The 23,797-nt window shown below is 35.2% G+C and overlaps 1 protein-coding gene across 2 annotated transcripts; it reads right to left on the bottom strand.

The window, feature by feature from the left end:
- Positions 1 to 2,769: 2,769 nt before the first annotated feature.
- RBM11 (RNA binding motif protein 11) lies at positions 2,770 to 19,171 on the bottom strand. Of its 2 annotated transcripts, none has more exons than XM_043995604.1 (5): positions 18,984 to 19,171; positions 10,555 to 10,717; positions 8,484 to 8,556; positions 6,922 to 7,012; positions 2,770 to 4,096 (listed from the first exon to the last, which is right to left on the bottom strand). In XM_043995604.1, the coding sequence occupies exons 1-5, from the start codon at positions 19,080 to 19,082 to the stop codon at positions 3,812 to 3,814; spliced, it is 711 nt and encodes a 236-aa protein (XP_043851539.1). In that variant the 5' UTR covers positions 19,083 to 19,171; the 3' UTR covers positions 2,770 to 3,811. The 2 variants fall into 2 exon arrangements, with proteins under 2 accessions (XP_043851539.1, XP_043851540.1); XM_043995605.1 differs by having other exon boundaries at positions 10,555 to 10,727; positions 18,984 to 19,123.
- Positions 19,172 to 23,797: the final 4,626 nt, after the last annotated feature.

The following is a 23,797-nucleotide window of genomic DNA, read 5'->3' as shown; positions in this document are numbered from 1 at the left end:
CCATAGGCTATTAGCACTGGGAATTTAGAAGTTCAAAAACTTTTTAGTGCTATTTTTAGAGAAAGGAAAAAGGGATAAGGAGCAGTACCCAACAAGTACCAAAGCTTAAAGTCTTCTAAACACTTGTCCACAAAATTTGGAGATATCACAGCTTTAGAAACATAACACTTCGGAATGGGAAGAAATGTAAATCATGAAGATCTTGAATAAGATAATGTTTAATAAAGTAATAAATTTTTCTACTTTTCCCCCTAGGCAAGAAAATGATCCCATAGTCCGTATTAAGGAGAATAGTTTTTTCCCCTTAAAAAAAATGCTCATAGTTTATTGTTTTTAATAAAAAGTAAATAAAAATGACTTTTTCCCTCCTTTACATAAGACAGCCATTAACTGTTTTCCCTCTCCCTGAATTAGTTTGAGAAGAAGGGAGTGGGCCCAGAATTACCAGGTGTGCCTCCCATATATGTATGTGTGACTATCTCTATATGTATGTATATAAATGCATATCTACAGCAGTTCCAACTCCATTGAAAACACACATCTCCAGTATCTGGGGTGGAAGGTTTCTCAGAAGATTTGGAATGGGAGGAACAAACAGTCCCAAGCACCTTTTCCCTACAAGAGTCACCAATACACAGCATATTGTATTGAGAGAAGAAGCACCAGGAAGTGGGTTCAGAGAGAGAAGAAAGTGACTTAGTCCAGAAAGGCTGAGTAGAAGCTACTTTTTGGGGCTGTCCACCTCAGACATTAGCACTTTTTTTAAGTGAGGCAATTGGGGTTAAGTGACTTGCCCAGGGTCATACAGCCAGTATGTGCCAAGTGTCTGAGGCTGGACGTGAACTTAGGTACTCCTGACTCCAGGGCCGGTGCTCTTATCCACTGCGCCACCTAGCTGCCCCAAGACATTAGCATTTTTTGCACGACCACAACCTGAACTACAGTTAACCTCCACTAACAGTAGAGGCTACTATGCTGTGCAAAACATAAAAATGTTTTATAGCTTTTCAACAAAGGAAAACAAGGAAAAGACTATTTAAACCCCCACATTTCATGATGGAGAAAAAGCTCACACACCAGCAAATTAAATCAAACAGCTGTAGACAGTTTTTAGGGGGCATAAGTGGGTGGCAGAAGCCAAATTTGTTAAATCTTGTTTATTCTACCTCACCATTTCTTGTGTCTGTCCCCATTTCATATGGTTACCACCTTGTACCTTGCCACCTCTTGCCTGCACTATATTATAGTGGCCCCCCAATGATATTTTACAAAAAATGGTTAAAGATGAAATAGATGTGTTAATGAGTCACACCAAAAACTGTAAGTCATAACAAACATCTTAATTCATGAACTGAATTGAATGAAACAAATTATTGTTGCATGTGAAATGTACAGATGAATAATATGGTTCCTGCCCTTGAAGAATTTATAATTTTTTTTTTGGAGGGGGCTGTTGAAGAGGCTGGAAGAAAAAAAAATACAGACACATAACTATAATATAAAATAGAATAGAATATAATTAATTGTCCTAAAAGAAGTATAAACAAATTGTTATGGGTTTTGAGAGAACAAATGATCACATGGGTGGAACAAACAAAGGAAGGAAATTTGGGAAAGATTTATTGAATGAAGGTAGGTGGTAGCTGAGCATGGCTTTAAAGGCTAGACAGGATTTTAACAGGCGGAGATCAGGTATGAAGGAAGAAATAAACAGCAGAACCAAAGATTAAGAAGAGGGAAAGAATAGGACACATCTAAATATTGCCAAGTAGTCAAATTTGGGTAAACTATAGAAAAAGTAAAAGGGAATAAGTGGTATGAAATAAGTCTGGAAAGGCAGAATAAGTTTAGAATATGAAGGCCTACATTATGAGCCTTCTTAAGAAGTCTGGACTTTTTTGTTTGGATTAATTCTAAATTATCAAATTCTTCAAGAATTGAAAATAAAAGAAAGTTTACTTTTCTTTTCCAGTTTGTCTAATCAATGAAGAATGAACCATATTATACAATATTGAAAGGCCGCCAGGAAGAACTAGGTTTAATTTCCATCTCTACAACATATTAGCTATACTAACTATATAATTTTGGGCAAGTCACTTAACCATTTAGTATTCTAGACAATTTTACCTGCCTAAGATTATGCATTGCAAAGAGTATGCCAACCTACATTGGTAGAGGAAATTTCCTTATCTATGAATTCTCCATAGCAGTGAAACCACATTTAATTTCTACACATTTCCAGTATTTTAAATTTTCATGATGTTTAAAACTCCATGTTTAAAAATTCCAAACTGTTCACAACTATAATTAACTTCTTAATAAAAGCAATAATAATAATAATAACCCAACACTAGTAGCTAGCATTTATACAGTGCTTTACAGAGTTTAACTAATTCATTCTTATAACAACCCTTGAAAGGTAGGTGCTATTATTATCCCCCTTTTACAGTTGAGGACACTGAGGCACAGAGAACTTAAGTAACTTACCCAAATATCACATATCTAGGGTCTGAAGAAGGATCTGAATTCATCTTCTACACTGTGAGCATTGAGATCTATAGTTTGCATGACCTAGCCACCAGCTAGCTTTTTGAATTTCTAATTTTTATTTTAAATATAAATTTATATATTTCAAGTTTTAGGAAAATGATTATTGAAGTGCAATATGGTGAAAGAAATCCTTAAATATTAACGATTAGCCAATTAATCCAGAGAGAAAAATGTCAAACTTTGGCAAATAAAAAAGCAATTCTTTATTCAGGTCTCCAATGTAGTTACAGACTTAATCTGATAAAAGATACAACTTTGAAAATTATGTAATAAATGTAATTTATTATAAAGTATGATTAATAATTCATTGTAAATTATTTAATATTGTAAATTATTTAATAAATTAATTCATTTTCCTAATGGCATAATCTCTTATCCTAAAATAAATATTTGCTGATTTATCTTGAAATATCAATTCTATAATGACCTGAGTTGCAAAACAAAATGCTTTAGAGAGATATCAAACTTGAATAGACTGGAAAAAAAGATTAAGTTCACTTAATAGGGATTTAGGTTATCAAGACAAATCAATTTAAAATAAATCTACCCTAAATGCTAGCAAATTTGTTAAGAGTGATACCTTATGAAAGAAAGCTAATTTGCATATGATTTAGTAATAAAAACAAAGATGTAAATTCTACTTTATCTGTATAGTTTGTATATATACACCTAATGATATTCCCACAAGCCAAGAAAACCAATAAGCAGTTTTGTGACTATCAACCTTTCATTGGAATCTCACAAATCTCAAAGACCCATAACAAACAAAGTTGAATCGAAGAATATAATAATTATGACAACTGTTAGGAAAAGGAATAAAGCCTATTCATTAGAAACAATGCATTTGTTTACCTTTAACTTTATGTATCGGGTTGGGGGGAAATTGCTGTCCTTACAAATATGATTTGTTGATGACAAAGAGAACTAGGTAGAGAACATAGAATGACTAACATATGGTGCCTTATACAGGGAAGATATTCCATAAATATTGATTGATTGATTGGCTCCATAAAAACCCATTACCATGAACAAAGTGTATTTTTTTAGCTGAGGCTGCGCTAACTCCTAAGAATAGATAACAAGCATGTCGATACATCATTTTCAACTTTTCTTCATTCAAAGCATGACATTAAATACCAATATCAAAGTGGTTATACAATAACATTTAAAAATAAGTCACAAATAATAATTATTCTAGATGTGCAAAAGTGCAATTTTCTTTCAAGTGTAATCTAGATTAAATCTTCATTTAAACACAATATTAATTTCTTTTTCTCTTCTTATACCTCCTGTATTTTTGGTTACATTCTCTTACTTTTCCTATGTCATCTTCTGTGCTACTATCACTAGTTTCCGGATGCCATTTTCTTTTATTCACTAGGTAATAGTCCCAGTCACTTGGTTGGTGAACAAATTCAAAAGAACTTGATCTAGCATCCAAATCTGAAATAGGATTTAGCATGGATAGTACAGAAAAGCTTGAAGCTAGTGGTGGTGCCGTCTGGTATTTTGAAGGTTGTGCCATCAGATTGTATACAGGATATTGCTATGATTAAAAGAAGATTTATGTATAAGAACAAGATGATAAATGTAACAATCTGTATATATAAGATACATAAATGCTTATTAAACCAAAGTGTTTATTGGTAAAGAAGGCACAGTGGCTATGCATAAGTTTCTGAAATAGACATAAGAGGGAACTGAAATACATGACAACACTATAATATGGATAGATGATGTAGGAAAAAAACTGCCTTAATTATTAATTTTAAATTAATCTTATTTTACAGATAAGGGAATTCAGGTTCCACTCAGCTATAAGGATCAAACATTTAGAGCTGAGGAAAAACAAAGTGGATGAAAAATACCTATCAATCAGACTATAATTTATAACTGAACAGGTTCTCTCAATATATTTATCTTGGTTACATGCTTCAGTAAAATAAGAGGAGACTTTCAGGCTGAATAGCATTTCAATAAATGAAAGCTTTTAATAATACTTGACTATTTATTGCTGCAAACATTCATTTATTTAATGCCAATATTATCTTTGTAATGCTGTATGACTAGAAACCATATAATGCCACAATTTAGAATTTAAAAATCCAAACAGCAATAAAGAGATCCATATTTATATTAAATAATCTGAAAAATGTTATCAAGGATGACTCATACTGAGGAAAAATAGTAGAAGCAGAATGGTCTATGGCAGTGGTGTCAAACCAAAATAGAAAAGAGTTTCCGAAATAGAAAAGATTTTCAAATAGAAAATCCATATATAAGTATCCTTTCAGATCACATACTGATGTAGTTTTCAAATATTGTGTTATCTATTTTTATTTTGTTTTTGTCTATTTTGTTAAATATTTTCTATTACCACTTTAATCTGGTTCAATAGCACTTGGGATGCCCATAGGCCATGTTTGACACCTCTGGTGTAGTGTATGTTCATTTCCTTAAGTAGAGGCAAGTTCTGCCTCTGAAACATACTAGTAATGTGGCCCTGGATAACTGATCTAATCTGTCAGTGATAAATCTTTAAAATTATAAGTTGCAGACAAGGTGCCAATTTGTATTGGTAAAATGGGGTTCCCTCATCCAGGAGTTCCTTATGCTAATGAAATCATGGCTATCCCTATATTAAATTATACTTGAGAAATAGTATATATCAAAATAGAAGAAAGATATACGTGACCAGAAGAGGAAAAATCAGGCCAAGTAACAAATAGTCAAGCTATTAAAAGGTTGAGTGGAAGTCCTCTAGCAGGATGGATGAATTTTCAGTGACAATTCATGAGAAAATAAAAAAGAACCATGTGATAAGAACTGATTTGCATTCATAGTTATGTCAACTACAGAAAAGTTACATGAAAAAGCATGTATTGAACAGCGGTCTTTATATTTGGGGGGGGGGGGATGAGGCACTTGGTGTTAAGTGACTTGTCCAGGGTCACACAGCTATTAAGTGTCAAGTGTCTGAGACTGAATTTGAACTCAGGTCCTCCTGACTCCAGGGCCAGTGCTCTATCCACTCCTCCACCTAGCTGTCCCGGTCTTTATATTTTTTAAGACTGCATATATCCTCTGCCTCTTTCTTTCTTTCTTTCTTTCTTTCTTTCTTTCTTTCTTTCTTTCTTTCTTTCTCTCTTTCTCTCTTTCTCTCTTTCTCTCTCTCTCTCTCTCTCTCTTTCTCTCTTTCTCTCTTTCTCTCTTTCTCTCTTTCTCTCTTTCTCTCTTTCTCTCTTTCTCTCTCTCTTTCTCTCTCTCTTTCTCTCTCTCTTTCTCTTTCTCTTTCTTTCTTTCTCTTTCTTTCTTTCTCTTTCTTTCTTTCTTTCTCTTTCTTTCTTTCTCTTTCTTTCTTTCTCTTTCTTTCTTTCTCTTTCTTTCTTTCTCTTTCTTTCTTTCTCTTTCTTTCTTTTTCTTTCTTTCTCTTTCTTTCTTTCCCTTTCTTTCTTTCTCTTTCTTTCTTTCTCTTTCTTTCTTTCTCTTTCTTTCTTTCTCTTTCTTTCTCTTTCTTTCTTTCTCTTTCTTTCTTTCTCTTTCTTTTCTCTTTCTTCTTCTTCTTTCTTTCTCTTTCTTTCTTTCTCTTGCTTTCTTTCTCTTTCTTTCTTTCTCTTTCTTTCTTTCTTTCTTTCTTTCTTTCTTTTTCTTTCTTTCTTTCTTTTTCTTTCTTTTTCTTTCTTCCTTTCTTTCTTCCTTTCTTTCTTTTTTTTTTTTTGGAGGGGGGGGGTGGCAATGAGGATTGACTTGCCCAGAGTCACACAGCTAGTAAGTGTCAAGTATCTGAGGCCTGATTTGAAGTCAGGTCCACCTGAATCCAGGGCCAATGCTTCATCCACCGCACCACCTAGCTGCCCCCTCTGTCTCTTTCTAATGACAAATTGTGGTTAATGGAATTCCTCCTTTCCATCTCCTTGTTCATATAATAGATATGTGGGGATTCAGTGTAAAGATAATGCGGTAGTATATCAATACACTGTAAGAGACAATATGAAAGTGATATACCAACTTCCTCAGAGTACCTTTTGGCTGTAAAACAACAGGATTTGCTCTAAACAATTTTTCTCTCTCATCATATTTTAACTTGGTATTACAAACTATGCCAAATGAATGAAAACCGACATACAGAGAGAGCTGTTTTTGGCATCAGGAAGACATGGGTTCAAGTTCTGATTCTAACACATATTAGCTATAAGATCATGGCCAACCTAGTACCCTAGGTATTATCTCTCCAAGACTATAAGTTATGGAGGAATTCCTGATATGTGTTAGGTGAAAGAAATTTCCACACTGGGATTTTCCCATGCTAAAGAAAACACAAGTAAAAATGGGTAGCTCTCCCTAACCAATAACAACAAATATTAAACTTACCATATTCTGAAAGCCAAATTCCTGAGTAAAGTTACCATCATTTGCTGTAAAGGTTTGTATGGGAAATGATCTTGACCAGACATCTTCATTTCTATTAAAAGAAGTATGAACATTGAAATCTAGAGATTCATACATTATTTTAAATATCCCTTCTAGGAAGCATCATATGCCAAAAAAGCTAAATCACCACCACAACAACAATTTTGACCACCTTTGGGCCCAACAGAGACATCCCAGGTCGTTGAATCCAAGAACTTTTGGAATAGTAATGCTTCTAGCCCATTGTCCACAGTCATCTTCTTGGGAAGCAATACCTTTGGAGACACAGTCTTGCAACTTCCTGCAGATGCTAAAACTATATCTAGTGAAAACCCAGAAAAGAGAATTCTTGCCACACTTTGGCACAGTCAAATGGTTCAACATGAGAAACTGTTATGATTTTATCAGTAGAAATGCTATTAAAGAGGTACTAGCCTCTGTTTTGCTATTACTACTTAAGGAAATGAAAATTCCCATTTAACTTGTAGCTGAAATCTGTGTTATCTCCCATATTAGAATATTTACTCCTTGAAAGTATGAACTGTTTTATTTTTCTAAATGGGCAAAGATATATTTAAATATATTTAAATCCAGCTTCAAAGTCATACTTGATATATGACCCTGGGCAAGTCACTTAACTAATTGCCTCAAATTAAAAAAAAACCCACCTACTTCTCTGGGGTATGAGAAATAAATGTTATGCTTAGTATGGTGTCTGGCATATTCTAGGTGCTCAATAAATATTTATTTCCTTTCTTATTTTTTTTTGCTCAAAGACCAATTCCTGAATTTTATAGCATTCCTCCCACTTTCTTACACTTCTAAATTTTCTAAAAAGCACAAAAGTGTCTACTTCAGATGTTCCTATGATAGTGGTAGCAGGTTCTCTAATGGGTAAAGAAGGGAAGAGGACAGGTAAAACCAGGGTCGAAATCAGCTATTTGTATGGATGGATGAAGCACTGGCTGAACACAAGTGATAGCTACCTATGTAAAGTATGATGATATTTTCTTTTAGAGTTGCCCTTGGTAATTACTATAATTAGATTTCACCAGCATAAAAATGTTAAGGGAGGAACACCGTGTGATTTTTCTCTGAGCCCTACAACCCTTTGGGGATGGTCTCAGAGATTAAGCAGCTATATCTCTGCTTCAGATCAGATGACTAAAAATAGAACCACCTGTAAGTCTAGTCTACCAATCTTTAACCCAAAAATATAATTACAGAAAATAATATAAAATATTTAATGTACTAACACTTGCAGTTGAAAATAATCATTTGTATTTTTTCTAAAATACCCTATTTTCACTTCTCTTTGATTATAATAGGTCTACCTTACTTTATTCCTGAATTTGGTCACAAGGCTTTATACTTTTTACACATGTATATGTGCACACACACAGAGAAATGTGTGTATATATGCATATACATCTGTATATGCATATATACACACATACATATTAAGCTTTCATTTTCATTGGAACAAGTGTATTTCAAATATTTTCTACAAACTATTTCATTACCTGCATATTTGTGAATTTATATTAACATAGTTCTCAGCACCTTGGTTATTGACCTCAGCTAAATGGGAACTCCCTACAAAAGACCATAAGATTATGTTAGTTTTAATTTCTTAACTAGTTTCCCCCCCTAATTTATCACTAAATCTAATAAAGTGACAGAATGGTCATGATTCAAAAACAGATATATGAAATATATGTCTATGACTTCAAATGAAGAGATAGTATAGAGTTATTCCATAAAATACATACACATACACATGATTCTTACTGAATTATAAGTACTATATATTCAGAATGACTATATTTCATAAAAATTATATAAGAACAATGCTATAGCAAATGATACTATTTATATATTTAAAACCATCAGTATTACTCTCCCTTTTATGTAGGAGGCTTTAACTATCAAAGCTGTAATGATATAAAAAATGCAACCTTACATTAAAGAATGAGAGGGATAGTGTATGGTATACATGTTAGACAAACCTTTAGGTACACTGGTCATCTATCTGCCAAACAAAAACTATCTGCTGAGCTCTTTAAAAAGCATGTAACATGAGCTGATGCAAAGTGAAATGTACTGTATACAAAATAATGGCAATATTGTAAGATGATCGGCTGTGAATAACTTAGTTATTTTCAGCAATACAATAATCTAAGACAACTCTGAAGGACTTATGAAAAATGTAATCCATGTACAGAGAAAGAACTGATGGCGTCTGAATACAGATTGAAGCATAATTTTTTTAGTTCCTTTTTCTAAAGTTTTTTTTTGTCTCTTTTCTTTCACAACCTGACTAATATGGAAAAGTTTTGCATGACTACACATGCATAACTTATATTGAGCTGTGTGAGTTCATAAGGGGAGGTAGAGAAGGAGGGAGAAAGAGAATTTGGAACACAAAGTTTTAAAAATCGACATTAAAATTTCTTTTTACATGTAATTTAGGAAAAAATAAGATTCCAAATAAAAAATAACAATTAAAAGACTGCTCCCCAAAAAAGCTCTTATTTAGCTAATTTTCCACTTGCCAGAAATAAATTGAGACAAGAAGTTCTCCCAAGAAGGGATTGTTTCTAATACAAAGGGGAAAATCAAACAATAGGAAATGTAAACTACTCGTTCGGATTCTTTTACATGTTAAGGGGCAGCTAGGTGACACAGTGTTTAAAGCACCAGACCTGGATTCAGGAAGACCTGAGTTCAAATTTGGCCTCAGACATTTGACACTTATTAGCTGTGTGACCCTGGGCAAGTCACGGCCCTCATTGCCTCAAATAATAATAATAATAATAATAAACCTTATTCCAGAGACATGGCTAGGTCCAGAAAACTCCAGAACATATAGCACTATTGTTGCAAGGTTCTCTAATTCCTAAGAGGTATGGTGTCACTATGCAACAGTGTGCCAAGTATTGATGAAAACAGATGACATTTACAACCACTGACAAATGCAAATATGAGAGAAACCCTGGGTATCATAGGCATAGCAACTATCAGTAAGATATTCAATACAATTGTTTTTAGTCATTCCAGTCCCTTTCGTGGATGGCAAGTCCATTGATGCTGTTGCTACTCTTAGAAGTTTTTCCTACTGACACAGAAAGTTGGTTACAGGATGGCTTTTACTAAGCAGAAAACCACATCAAAAAGGTCAAATATTTCATAATCAACAATGACAAGGGAACCAAAAACTTGCAATTCTAATATTAAAATTCCCCTGGACCCATGGACCTGGCTCATTTAGAAGACTCAATCAAATGGAATGACAGTATATTATATTAAAACAAAATAATAGATAAAAAAGCCCCAAAAGATCATCTTAGCCAAATATTTCATATAACAGATGAAGAAACTAGGGTTCTTAGAGGCTTAGTAATTCATTAACACAATAAACGTTTGTGGCATAGCCAAGACTATAGCTCAACCCATTATTCTTTAAGTTTTGTCTTGGTAAATTTGGTAGAACATATAGGCTTATCTGTTTGACCTATATATTAATGACAAAATAAAACAGAAGTACCACTTTTTAAGTTGTCACAATGTAAATTCAAGAAGTACAGGACTTACCAAATCTATACTGCACATTAATTGGTCTACCATATAAACGGATTCCATTTAACAGAGCTATAGCATAGGATACTGATTCTTGATGCTTAAAACAGACAAATCCAAAAGGTTTGGGTTTTCCTTCTTTGTCCTTACATATGGTCACTCTGGTTAATGGTCCAGCCTGCAATGAACTTAAAAGTTATTTTGTCATAAATCTCAAAAGTTGTTTTTTTATGTTAGTTTTAACATTATAAATCATAACCTTAAAAATAACTAATAACAGATACATGTAAATTCATATATCTAAATATTGTTGATATCCTATGTTTTAGTAGCATATTACACTAATGCAAACCTGTCTTGTGGTTTGCTGGGGAAACAAGGAATCACAGATTTTAACATAATATAGCACCATTAGTTTACTCAGGCATCTCATAATATGTACTCTTAGGAACTAATAAGAAAAGTTTATCATATCTGAAACCATTTAGAGAATTTCTGTCTTGAAAAAGAATATTTTATTTTTATACAAATTATTTAAATATAATTTATTATTATATTTTGTATAAGTATTAACACACAATCTTTGTTATATAATATAGTGGGTACTTTAGTAGAACATCAACAACAATAAACAGTTCAATTCAAAATAGTTTAAATATATCTCATATTTTGAATGACAACCTTTTAAAATTAAATTCTTACATGGCCCAGATAAAAATCTCAAAAAAATGGTCAGTGGTTGTAACTTTTTTTTTGGTGAGGCAATTGGGGCTAAGTGACTTGCCCAGGGTCACACAACTATTAAGTGTCAAGTTTCTGAGGTCAGATCTGAACTCAGGTCCTCCTGAATCCAAGGCCAGTGCTTTATCCACTGCGCCACCTAGCTGCCCCAATGGTTGTAACTTTAAAGCCATGTAAGTTCCTAAACATAATATTTAATGTCTTTAAATCAGAGGTACCAAATTCACAAAGTAGATTAAAAAGTAATTGGGAACTATTTAACAAAATAAAATTTTTAAAATACAATATAATGTTAATTTTTTATTTAGGTGACATAGCATTATTACCAAAACTGGAAAAGAAGTTAATAGAACATGTAACCTTTTAACATTCATTTTTCCTCCTTACATACACGGTCAATATTCAACTTTATAAAAAGCTTCAGGTCCCAGAAAAATCATATTTACATAAAAGGGACCTTGAATCTAGAAATGTAAAATAATTTAAGAAACCTCTTAGTTACAGAATTTCACAGTTGGAAGAGATCAGGTAGTACTACCTTCCATATCAAGAGACTCCTCTAATATGTATGAAATATGTTCATCCAGTTTCTGTCTGAAAGTCAATACCTTCTAAGGCCTTTCAATTTCCTCTTCTACATAGCTCTAATTGTTCAGAAGTTTTTCTTTACCTCAAGTCTACTACCATCCCTACATCAATTTATCTATTTGCAACTTTGACAGATTTCTCCTTGTTCTGCCATCTGCAAAGCAGAATTAATCTATTCCTTCTTCTACATGAGTTTTTCCAAATACTTGAACAAAGCTATTGAATCACCTCCAAGTCTTCACTTTTCCAGACTACATATAACTAATTCCTTCAAATGATTTTCATGTGTCTTGACCCTGAGGACTATCATCCTTGTTTTGTCAAACAAGTTGTTAAAATTTTCTATAAAAATGTTATCTACATCATTCTAATAATATGGTTGATCGATCAATAAATAGGTGTTTATTTTTATTACTATTGGCCCACTCAGTGCCAGACACTGTGCTCATCAGTAGGAATACAAAGGTACAAAAGACAGTCCTTGCCCTCAAGGAGCTTATAATCAAATGGAGGAAAGAAAATGCAAAACTGATACAAACAAAATAAAAAATATGAACAAAGCAAACAAATATAAGTAAAGGGTAAATAGGAAATCATTGAAAGAGGAAAGGCACTCCAATTAAGAGGGGTAGGGGAAGGCTTCCTAGAGATGGTGGGATTTTAGTTTGCTTTACCCATCTATCTTCTCATCCTAGATCTTTCTCCCTTTCACAGACAAATTTCTGTTCGTGTGGGGGGGGAAAAAAAACCTACACTGATTGCCTCCCTTCCTTAACCTCCCATTGACTTTTCAACCCTTTGTAATTTGACAACTTTACTGAACTGTTTCCTCCAAGGTTATTAATGATCTCTTAACTGTTGATGCTAATAACCTTTTCTCGGTCCTCAAATTTCTTGGCCTCTGTGTAGCTTCTAACGCTGTTTATCATATCCTCCTCAATACTTACCCCTTTTTAGGATTCTGTGACATTGTTCTCTCCTGGTTCTATGCAAATGTCTCCCAAATCTACTTGTTATACCCTCCCATCTCTCCTGAGATCCAGTTCTACACTACCAACTGCCTATTGGACATCAATTTTTTTAAAGTGTCAACAATGTGCTAGGCACTATGGATAGAAATACAAAAAAGCTGGAGATACACATGTAAAAACAAAATAATTCCTGACATTTACGTTTTACTGGAGAAGCTGCCATTTCCAAGTGGATGTCCCACAGACATCTTAACAACCCAAAATATCCAATCCTTCTCATCAATCTGCCCCTTTTCTAAAGTTTCCTCCTCCCATGAAGGGAATCCCCTTCCTTATAGTTACCCAGGTTCACAACCTCAGTTACACTCCATTCATTATTTTCCATTCTCTAGATGCAATCAGTTGCTAAATCTTGTCATTTGTACCCATACATCTCACATACATTCTCTCTATTCATGCAGCTACCTTCTTCATTTAGGACTTCATCACCTTTGCTTAGATTACTGCAATAGTCTTCTATTAAGTCTCTGTGCTTTGTCTCTCATCTCTGTAATCTATCTTCTAAGGGACTATCAAAATAATTTTCCAAAAGAACAAACCTGACCATGTTACTCCCTTATCCAAATAGTTAAAGTATAAGATAATATACAAATTCCTTTGTTTGACATTTAAAACCCTTTAAGAATGTAAAACTATTTGGGGGCAAGGACTGCTTTGCTTTTGTATTCATATCCCTTTCGACTTAACACAGTACCAGCCACATAGTGAGTACTTAATAAAGGCTTTTTCACTTATTCATTCATTATTCTCTCAGAGAAGGTGACTTCCCAATGTACAAACCACCCCCATATTAAAATCACCTATTTACTTCTACAGACACCTGTAGCCACATGAGAATGTTGGACAGCTACACCTTCCTGCCCTATGATCAGACCCCAGTCTCAATCCACATGCCCTCCCTCAACTCCCACCCCTTACCTATTCCTTGCAATGAAAGTATAAGAATAGTTATTCTTTGGCCATGTATTTGGTATCACTCATTTCCCTTTGACCCCTCCCTGACCTCTCCCCTTTTATTTAACATTCCACCATGGTAATTCCTTTCCACATAAGACACTGATGCACCTTTATGATTTCATACAGCGTCAATTCAATTTTCCTCTTCGCTTTTCATTCTTTGTTATATACTTAAGGCTTAAAACCCTTAAGACATTTTTATCCACTTAGAGTTTCTTTTTATTCTTTCTTTTTATCCCACAGGTCAATCTTTCTTTTTACACAATAGCCTCTAAACATAAATTTACTTTTTTAAATTGTATTTGTTTACCTTTTTTTGGAGTTCTATTGTTCGAAGCGTTTACATCCCAAGAATTCAGCTATGAAGCTGAATTTTAGTTGTTTGACTTTTTTTTTTCAGAAATACTACATATACTGTTGTTTTAAACACACGCTTTCTTCATTGACTATGAGGCTATAGTTTGTAGGGTATGGCATTTGGGGCTGCAAGTTGATCTTTAAATACACACGTGGAAGGGGTGTATGTTTGTCTGTGTGTGTGCATCTTTGTGTGTGTATTTTCCAAGCCCTCATTTGATTTCTTGAAACTGTGGAATAAATTTGCCATTCAGTTTTTATTTCCTTCAAATCTGAATGTCTGTCTCCTAGCTGCTTGTAAAATTTGTTGTCATTAACACTATTAAATTTAACTACTCCGTGTCTAGGAGTTGGAAAGACTTCTTTTTTCCAGAGTAATATATGGATTCTTTCAATGTATACTTTGTTTTCTGCAGAAGTTCTGCACAGTTTTCTTTTATGATTTCTTGCATTATGATATGCAGATTTTTAAAATTTTTACTGAATTCTATGATCCTTATACCTTACATTCAGTTAGTTATTTTAGATTGTTTAGAGTTCATGTATTCTTTTACCATTGTCCCTTTTTCTTCCCTTCTGCCAAAATGCCCTGCATACTAATATTTTCATATTCTAAATCTTTTAATTTTCTTTCTCACAACTCTACTTCTTTAGAGATTTGTCATCATACATTTATTTTTTCTACTCTTTTTAATCCTACATTGAGAACTCTAATTTCTGATCTAAATTCATTCCTAATTTCATTCTTTGTTAATTTTATTTTTCTTTTGAACCATTTTGGAGTTTCTTCTTGTTTCGTGATCTCTAGAGTTCCCCAGTTTCTGTCCCTCCTCTGGAATTAATCATTCATTTTCCTTCATATTATGAAGAGAATTTTATGTTTTCTTTGTTGTTTTGCAAATTGTTCATCCTGTGTTCTAGAATCCTTCCTGCCTTATCTGCTTGTGTAGTACACTTTTGTTGAGGCTTTTTCTTTTGATATATTTGGTGTTTCAGCCTATTTTCTGCATTCCCAGTCATTCACCCTCTGGCCTCCTTTTAACCACTATGCAAACTCTTGGGGCAGCTAGGTGGTGCAGTGGACAGAGCACTGGCCCTGAAGTTGGGAAAACCTGAGTTCAAATCTCACCTCAGACACTTAGCTGTGTAACCCTGGGCAAGTCACTTAACCCCAACTGCTTTAAACATCCAGGGCCATCTCCAGTGGTCCTGATGTATATCTTGCTGCTGGACCCAGATGGCTCTAGAAGAGAAAGTAAGGTTGTTAACCTTGCACAGCCTTCTCTCACTTAAATCCAATTCACGGCAAGTCATGACATCACCTCCCAATGTCACGGTCTTCTTCAAGAATAAAGGACAAGGGGCAGCTAGGTGACACAGTGGATAGAGCACCGGCCCTAGAGTCAGGAGTACCTGAGTTCAAATTCGGCCTCAGACACTTAACACTTACTAGCTGTGTGACCCTGGGCAAGTCACTTAACCCCAATTGCCTCACTAAAAAAAAATTTTGTTTTTAATTTAAAAATTTAAAAAAGAATAAAGGACAAACAGTAACATCAATGCAAACTCCTGAAATTGGGCATGAGGACTGCCTCCAGCCTTGTCTCCAGGCTATCTTCCAGTCTTTCCTTACATATTGCACATTATTTCCTTTGACACACTAACCATTAAAGGAAAACTGCTCTACTTTCTCACATGACATTCCACCTCCCATATCCATGCTTTGTACAAACTATCGTGTATGTATGGAATAGACTCCTACTTAACCACTGCCTCTCAGAAAGCCTAGCCTCCTTCAAAGTTTAGTTCCAACACTACCTCCTATATAAAGCCTTTTCTATTCCCTCCAATACATCATGCCCTACCCCAAAGTCCTTATATTTACTTTGTATATATTTTATATTACTAAATGTCCCTAGAAGAATGTAAGTTCCTTGAGGAAAGGACTGTTTGGTTTTTGTCTTTATAGCTCCAACATGTAGTTGAACATTAAGTCCATGACAGTGAATTCTTTAAACTCTATTCTACCATTAATATCCTTGAAATAATTCCTCTGAGATTTTCTGGGACCCTCCTTTATTATTTTTTTTAACCCTCCTTTATTAATAGCACTTTCTCATTTCTCCTTCCCTACCTCTCCATCCCCAAATATGCTTTGGTTATCCAAAAACAAAACTTCCCACAAAATCTCTCTCTCTTAACATTGCCATACCTTAAATCTTAAAGCTATCATTCTCTCTCTTCCCCTTTACCATAAAAGTTCTACTACCCAAATATCTTGTACTTACTGCCTCTATTTCATCATCCTCCAACTTACTCAACCCCATTGTACTCTTTATGCCTTTACTAACTCTCCTGAACTTGCTCTTTCAAAGGTCATTAATGATTTCCTTGTTGCCAAATCCACTGGCTTTTCCCAAAAGAAGGGAGGGAGTGACATCTTTAGATATGATGAAAAAGTTCATAATCTCAAACTGAAAGAGAGGAAAGACAAAATAAAGAAAGTTAGGCAGTGATTTTTAAATGGAAAATGTCAGTTCAAAAACAACTTTTTTTTCAGGTTTTATGGTTATCATATAGCCCAAATTCTTCATCATTTCCCATAATGTTCATTTCATGGGTTTTCATTAAATAAGGATTTACAATTATGGCTACAAAAATTCGTGCTAAAACCTAGTAACAGCAAAAAATGACAAGAAGAAAGTGCCCTTTAAGTATTTTTACAAACTATATCTCCAGGAAAATCAGTCAAAGGGAAAAAAAGAGGCTATGCAATAAAGGGCCAATACAGAATTATCTCTGAAAAATAAAGGTTCACTACCCAATTTTATTTAGTTAAATAACTTTACACTTCAAAGTGTCAACATCCTCTGAAAGATCCATTGGCTTTAGAGCGGGAAGACAGCATGGAGTTCTTCCACTATTTTGTTTAATAGTTTTTGGTTAAGATTTTAATAGTTTTTTAAACTGAATTACAGACTATTTGAAATAAACTACCTCCTGTCTTGACACTTATTGCCATAGACAATTTTGCAACTGATTTCTTTAGGTACATTTATATTGGCACTCCTCATTTTCACTGTGTATTGATATACTCAATTCAGCTTCCCAGTAATACGTTAAATTTAAAAGGTTTTCTGTTGTTCAAACTCACAGCAGGAGTCTTCTTTTTAAAAAACCTACTAAATAAGTGTGAATATTAATTGATATTTCCATCAAAGCTTGGCTAGACTAATTCATGTTATCAAGACCTCCTGTTTTCATACACTTATAAAAAGGATGACAATGAAATTTTAGTTGCTTCTTTTGAAAGTAAGACAAGTCACTGGATTTGGTGCTAAAGGACCTGAGTTGACATCCCAGCTCTGAGACAATCCCCTCTCTGGGGCTTAGTTTCTTCATCTTTAAAATAATGGAATTGAAGTAGCTTTGAATTTATGATCCAATTATTATATGAGTGGGGTTTTTTAGGGCTAAAAGAAAAAGAAGGCTTAACTTGACTTAATTTAGCTTGGAAAAGAATGTGATATTGATTTATGGATTTAGAACCGGAAGGAAACTTCATTAAGTCATTCATTAACTTCGATATCCTAATCTTATAGATAATGAAACCAAATCCCCAAAAGGTAAAATGATTCCTCATAAGTCACACAGGAAGTAAAAAGCAGAAGTAGCATTAGAACTCATATCCTATGATTTCAACATGATGAAACTGAAAGAGCACTGGAGGAGGTAGTTTTAAATCCTGCCCTCTAATGCTTTCTAACAATGTGACCCTGAGAAAAAAACACAACCACACTGGTCCTCAGTTTCCTCATTAGTAAAATGAGGGTGTTTAATTAGGTGATTTTTAAAGTCTCTTCTCGTTCTAAAGTTATAATACTATGAACTTATTCTGAATTCAGGCACTATGCAGGGAAAAATACACAGAATGTGTTTGGAGTCAGAGGATCCGAGTTTAAATCCCAGGTCCTCCACTATCTTTGCAATTGGAAACAAGTAAGTCACAACCTCTTTGTGCCTTATTTTTCCCATCTCTAACATGAACTGGTTAGATTAAATAAACTGAAGTTAAATGCAGCCCACACTCCTCTGAGATAACCTTTCATTTACGTTGTAAATATCTTTTTTCCCCGGAACAATGAAGGTTAAGTGACTTGGCCAGGGTCATACAGCTAGTAAGTGTCAAGTGTCTGAGGCCACCTTTGAACTCAGGTCCTCCTGAATCCAGGGCCGGTGCTGTAAATATCTTCTTTAATTCAGTTTTGTTTGTGTTGGTAATTAGAATGTGAACTCCATGAGGGAACGAGATTATTTTATTTTATTGGGTGTTTTTCCCTTTCTTTTTATACCCAACGCTTAGCATATTTTTTGGCAGACAAGTGCTTTATAAATGCTTGTTCACTGACTTCTCAAATCCTTAAGTGTAATGTTGAGCAAGTCAGCGTCTCTCAGTCTGTCTCATCATTATCAAAGTTAAGGAGGCTGAAGGAAGTCCTAGGGCCCCTTCCAGCTCTACATGATCCCCTTTACCTTTGAGATGCCTATTAACTCCTTCCATTGCACCACTCTGAGTTACAACGCAGGTTCAAACCTTTTCACCTGGCCCTAAATTCCTAAGGCTAGGGCTATAGAGATCGGGACTTTTAAAGAAGTCAGCAAAACAGAGGAGGCGGTACTTTGTCCTCCCTGGCCAGCCCAGCCCAGCCGAGCTTGTGGGCCCTGCCCGCACCTCCTCCGCAAACGCCTACGGGAAAAAAGGCGTGTTACCTGCAAGAACAATTCATAGAGGATCTCCTCTCGTACCCTCGTCTCTAAATTTCCCACGAATACCGTCCGGTCTGCAGCCTGCTCCCGTGTGTCCGACATTGCTCACTGACCCGCAGTTCCTTTCCTTTCACCGGCTGCGCTTCACGCCACCCCACCAGGTGCCAGCAAAGCCTCCTCTTCCTCCTCCAACCGATCACCATAGCGATGGGGGCCCGCCTCCCAGCGATTGGCCCGAACTCTCTTCCAATCCGCTTCCCCTCTCGGGTTTAGGGCTCCATCAGACTCAAAGCTAAAGGATGCCGAGAGCGGGATGAAAGGGTAAACGGAAGAACACTTGGTTCTGTTTCGTTATTTTATGTATCCGCTGTATTTATAATATACTACTGGGGAGTCATAGAGGATAGAAGCTACAAGATTTCAGAGCGTAGACTCGTAGAAAGAGCTAGATGTCAGGGTAGAGATGTTTGAATAAAAACGGGAGTTCAAGTGAGCACCTAAATATTTTTAAAATCAAGTTCTTTATTAGTGGATTGTATTACAGACCAGCTAACTCATAGGATTGTTGTGAGGGTAAGATGAAACAATTCTTTTTGTAACGTTAAAGAGCTCTAAGAGGCCCAGAGACTTGTCCTTGAAGGAAGAACTATGATCTGATTGTTTAAAAATAGCGAGAGCTGGCTATACAGATATGATGCAGTCATTATAAGCAGCAGCATATATAGCCAGCTTCTACATGAAACCTGCCCTAGCTAATACGGTTCCTGAAGTGTAAACCTTTAAAGTATTTTATTCCCAGATGATGAAAGAGGATCTCTTCATTTTTATTAACTGGAGCATCTTATTGTGCTTGGCATCCTCTGGAGATGCCAATTATTATAGATCCTCAAGCAGGAAAGCATCAGAAAAATAATTATTTTGTCAAAGTACTGCATACAATCTTTGTACAATTGTAATATTTTAAAATAATACTTTTGAAAAAACATCAAAAAATAGACTTCATTTTTATGGTGAAGGATGGTCTGGACCAAGGATTTAATCAATGAAGGGAGCTCCAAGTGTAGAAACTTCATCCAATGGTATGTATCTGCAACTCTTCTCTAAAATAATTAACTGGGAAAATGAGAAATCTAATGGGCCCATAATCACACAGCTAGTACGTCAGCTAAAAACCTGAAACTTTCCCTTTACTTCAGACATATATAAGCATATAACACCTTTGATCTTGGGCATTCCCCTTCCAGTATTAAAAATTCTGAAATTCTTATGAAATCATCCTATCCTTACATTCCTCCCTATGCTTCAATCCTTTGAAACTCACTCTTTGTGCTCTAAGTAACTCTACCTTGTATGTTGAAAAGCTTTTCACTCCATCATTTTTAGAGAAGCTAAATATGAATCAAACCTGAGCTTTAAATAAATGCATCCTCAATGTGGATGAGGGCAGGGCATAAAAAGAATTAGGCAGTTCAAGAAAGAGCCTAACTCCTTTCTCTAGATGCTAGACTCCTCAGAATTGAGCCCAGGCAATGTGCCTGTTTTTGAGTCTAAGGCTAAGAAAGGCTCTTTCATAAAGGAAAAAAAAAAGGGATAAGTGCCTCAACTCCCCAGTTGCAGAAACAAATGTTGTTACACATATTAGTTAATTTAAATTAAGTCTTCAGTCAGGTAAGGCATTCCTTTTATTTTGTTTTAATTGCCTTTCTATAGTATTGAGCACCACATCAGGGGAAACAACAGAAAGAAAGTATATTGTCAAAGTACCTCATACCCTTTTGTACTTTCAGAACATTTAAATATTTTTTACAAAGGATGGCTCACTGGATAGAGAATGTGGAAGGGGATATGTTAAAAAAATGAAATTTATGTTCTTATGTTCTCTTCTCAACTTCCCACACCCTCCCTACCCCACCCCCACACATCTCAACAAAAGTCCTCTCCTCACACAAAACTGAGAAATAAAGGTTTAAGACAACCCAAGATGGAAGATCAGAGAAAATAGTACAAGCCAGCTCACTTCGCCAACTACTCCATAAAGACATGGTAGGGCAGCTAGGTGGTGCAGTGGATAAAGCAACAGCCCTGGATTCAGGAGGACCTGAGTTCACATCCAACCTCAGACACTTGATACTTACTAGCTGTGTGACCTTGCACAAGTCACTTAACATTTATTGCCCCACAAAAAAGAAAAAAAAAGAATTTGTTAAATACTATTTGCCAGGCATTACCCTAAGTCCTAGGAATTCAAAGAAAGGCAAAAGCAGTCCTTGCTCTGAAGGAACTCATAATGCAAAGGGGAGATGACATATAGACTACTATATGGAAACATGATATATACAAGATCAATTGGAATTAACCTCAGAAGCAATAAGGAGGCCGAGGAAAAGGTTCTTGCAGAAGGTTGGAGTTTAGCAGAAGAAGGAAACCAGCCAAGCAAGGAGGCAGAGATGGAGAAGGAGCATTTCAGGTATAGAGGACAATCAGTAAAAATGTCAATGGTGGGAGATGGAGTGTATTTTACAAGGAATAGCAAGGAGGCCATTGTCAAAATATCTCAGAGTACATGTAAGGAAATTAGTATAAGACCAGAAAAGTAGGAAGGGACTAGGTAATCAAGAGTTTTAAAAGTCAAACAGGCAATTTCCTATTTAATTAGACTATTACCTCCAGTACATAGATAGTTCAGGGGGGAAAATTATATATATATATATGTGTGTGTGTGTGTGTGTGTGTGTGTGTGTGTCTGTGTGTGTGTGTGTGTCTGTATATATGTATATATATATGTTATATATGTATATATATTTCAATAAGAGGCCTGATAAGAGCCTCATTTCCAAAATAAATAGAGAATTGCTTCAAATTTATAAGAATAAGCCATTTCCCCAACTGATAAATGTTCAGAGTATGTAAACAAGAAATTTTCAGAGGAAAACATTCAAATTATTGTTAGTCTTAGGAAAAAATGCTACAAGCTACAATTAGAGAAATGAAAATAAAAGCAACCTTGAGTTTTGTATCCCATGCCCATTTTATTGGCAAAGGTGACCCCCAAAAAAAGAAAAGTCAAAGCATTTAGAACATTGATCCATATATTGACCAGAGAACCTATGATGAAACATAGTATTCACATGCTAATAGAGATATGATAGACTCAGGATGAAGATTAATGCATTTATTTTGGTGAAATGGCCAATGTGAGAAATTGTTTTGCTTGACTATATGTTTCTGAAAATAACTTTTTATTTATATATTTTCAATAGTGGAGGGGATATAAAAGTGAAATTAAATTTTTATAATTAAAATGCAATTTACATTATTTTAAAATATGAATGTTATTCATTATGAGCTCCCTTTTCTGCTTAACTCTGTACCTCAAAACTCCTTGACATCATCTCCCATTCTCTCCTCCATCACTTTTTTACTTCAGTCTGATGAAGACATGACCTCAATGCAGTCAACCTTTTACCGATACTCTTGCTCTCAATCTTTGAACAGATTACCCCCTTTCTCTCCCCCTCCCTCTCTCCCTCTCTCCCTCCCTCTCTCTCTCTCTCTCTCTCTCTCTCTCTCTCTCTCTCTCTCTCTCTCTCTCTCTCTCTCTCTCTCTCTCTCTCTCTCTGTCTTATCACCACTAAAAACAACTGCCGACCAAAAGACATCAATACACAGATGGAGGATGAAAGCAGAAATAAAAGTAACAGTGATGACCATGACCAAGGGAATTATGCCCAGAACTTGGTGACAAAGCCTTACAGGAGAATCAATGCTTTTTTCTATGACTAAATTACAACATAGGAATACATAAAAGGAGCATGGGGAAGGAAATAGAGAAATTGAAAAGTGTGCAATTCTCCAAGTTCAAATTGAGGGCAAGTAATGGAGAAAAGGCAACCTCTATTGTCTCAGAATGAGAAAAGACTATAAGAAAATGGGTGAGGAGGAAGGGAAGGAAATTGAAATAGGGAGGGGAAAGGAAGGAAGATTTACTTTAGAGGTAGGGGAGGGTTCCACTGATGAACTCCCCTATGTGGGAAGAGAAATAGTGAGTGAGGGGGCAGCTAGGTGGCGCAGTGGATAAAACACTGGCCCTGGATTCAGGAGGACCTGAGTTCAAATCTAGTCTCAAACACTTGATACTTAGTAGTTGTGTGACCCTGGGCAAGTAACTTAATCTTTATTGCCCAGAAAAAAAAGAGGCAAACATAGAGAAATAGTGAGTGCATAGAGATATCTTATACTAGATAAGTGCTGAAGTATTTGGTACTTTTGAAAAGTCTATTTGTCCTACATTGGAAGGGAGTGAAGTTGGAACCCATGCAGGCAAATAGCACCTGGAGGAATGGGAGGGCATGGAAACAGGAAGGAGTTTAACAGACAAATGTAGGAAAAAAAGTTCAACAAGAGAGGATATAGATCAATTGGGATGTGTGTGTGAAAGAGAGATATCATGGGGTAGTGTCCTCTCTAACACCTGCAATAATTGGCATTGTTCTGGAAGTGATGTATAATGGAAAAGAGGAATACATGGTATAAGCCCTAGAAGCCAGTATCAGAAAGTACCTAGAGGGGAGGCCCAAGAATGGAAAGCCTTGGAAACATTGATTGCATGGAGAATAAAGAGAAACCAGATTATTATAGGAATCAATCAGAGAATTTAGAGTTTAGAATAAACAAAAAAGATTAATAATGAAGAGAGCGAGAAATCCTTTTTGGAAAAGAATGCACAAATAAAATTTTTAAAACAAGGAGCAACATTAGTTAAAGGGAAGAAGAAGAAAGGGCTATGTACTTAACTAAGAGAAAGAAAGAGGGGGGAA

Source organism: Dromiciops gliroides, chromosome 3, assembly GCF_019393635.1.
Source record: "Dromiciops gliroides isolate mDroGli1 chromosome 3, mDroGli1.pri, whole genome shotgun sequence".
In the NCBI taxonomy this organism is placed as follows: Eukaryota; Metazoa; Chordata; class Mammalia; order Microbiotheria; family Microbiotheriidae; genus Dromiciops; species Dromiciops gliroides.
This window is presented reverse-complemented; position numbering and strand designations above follow the sequence as displayed.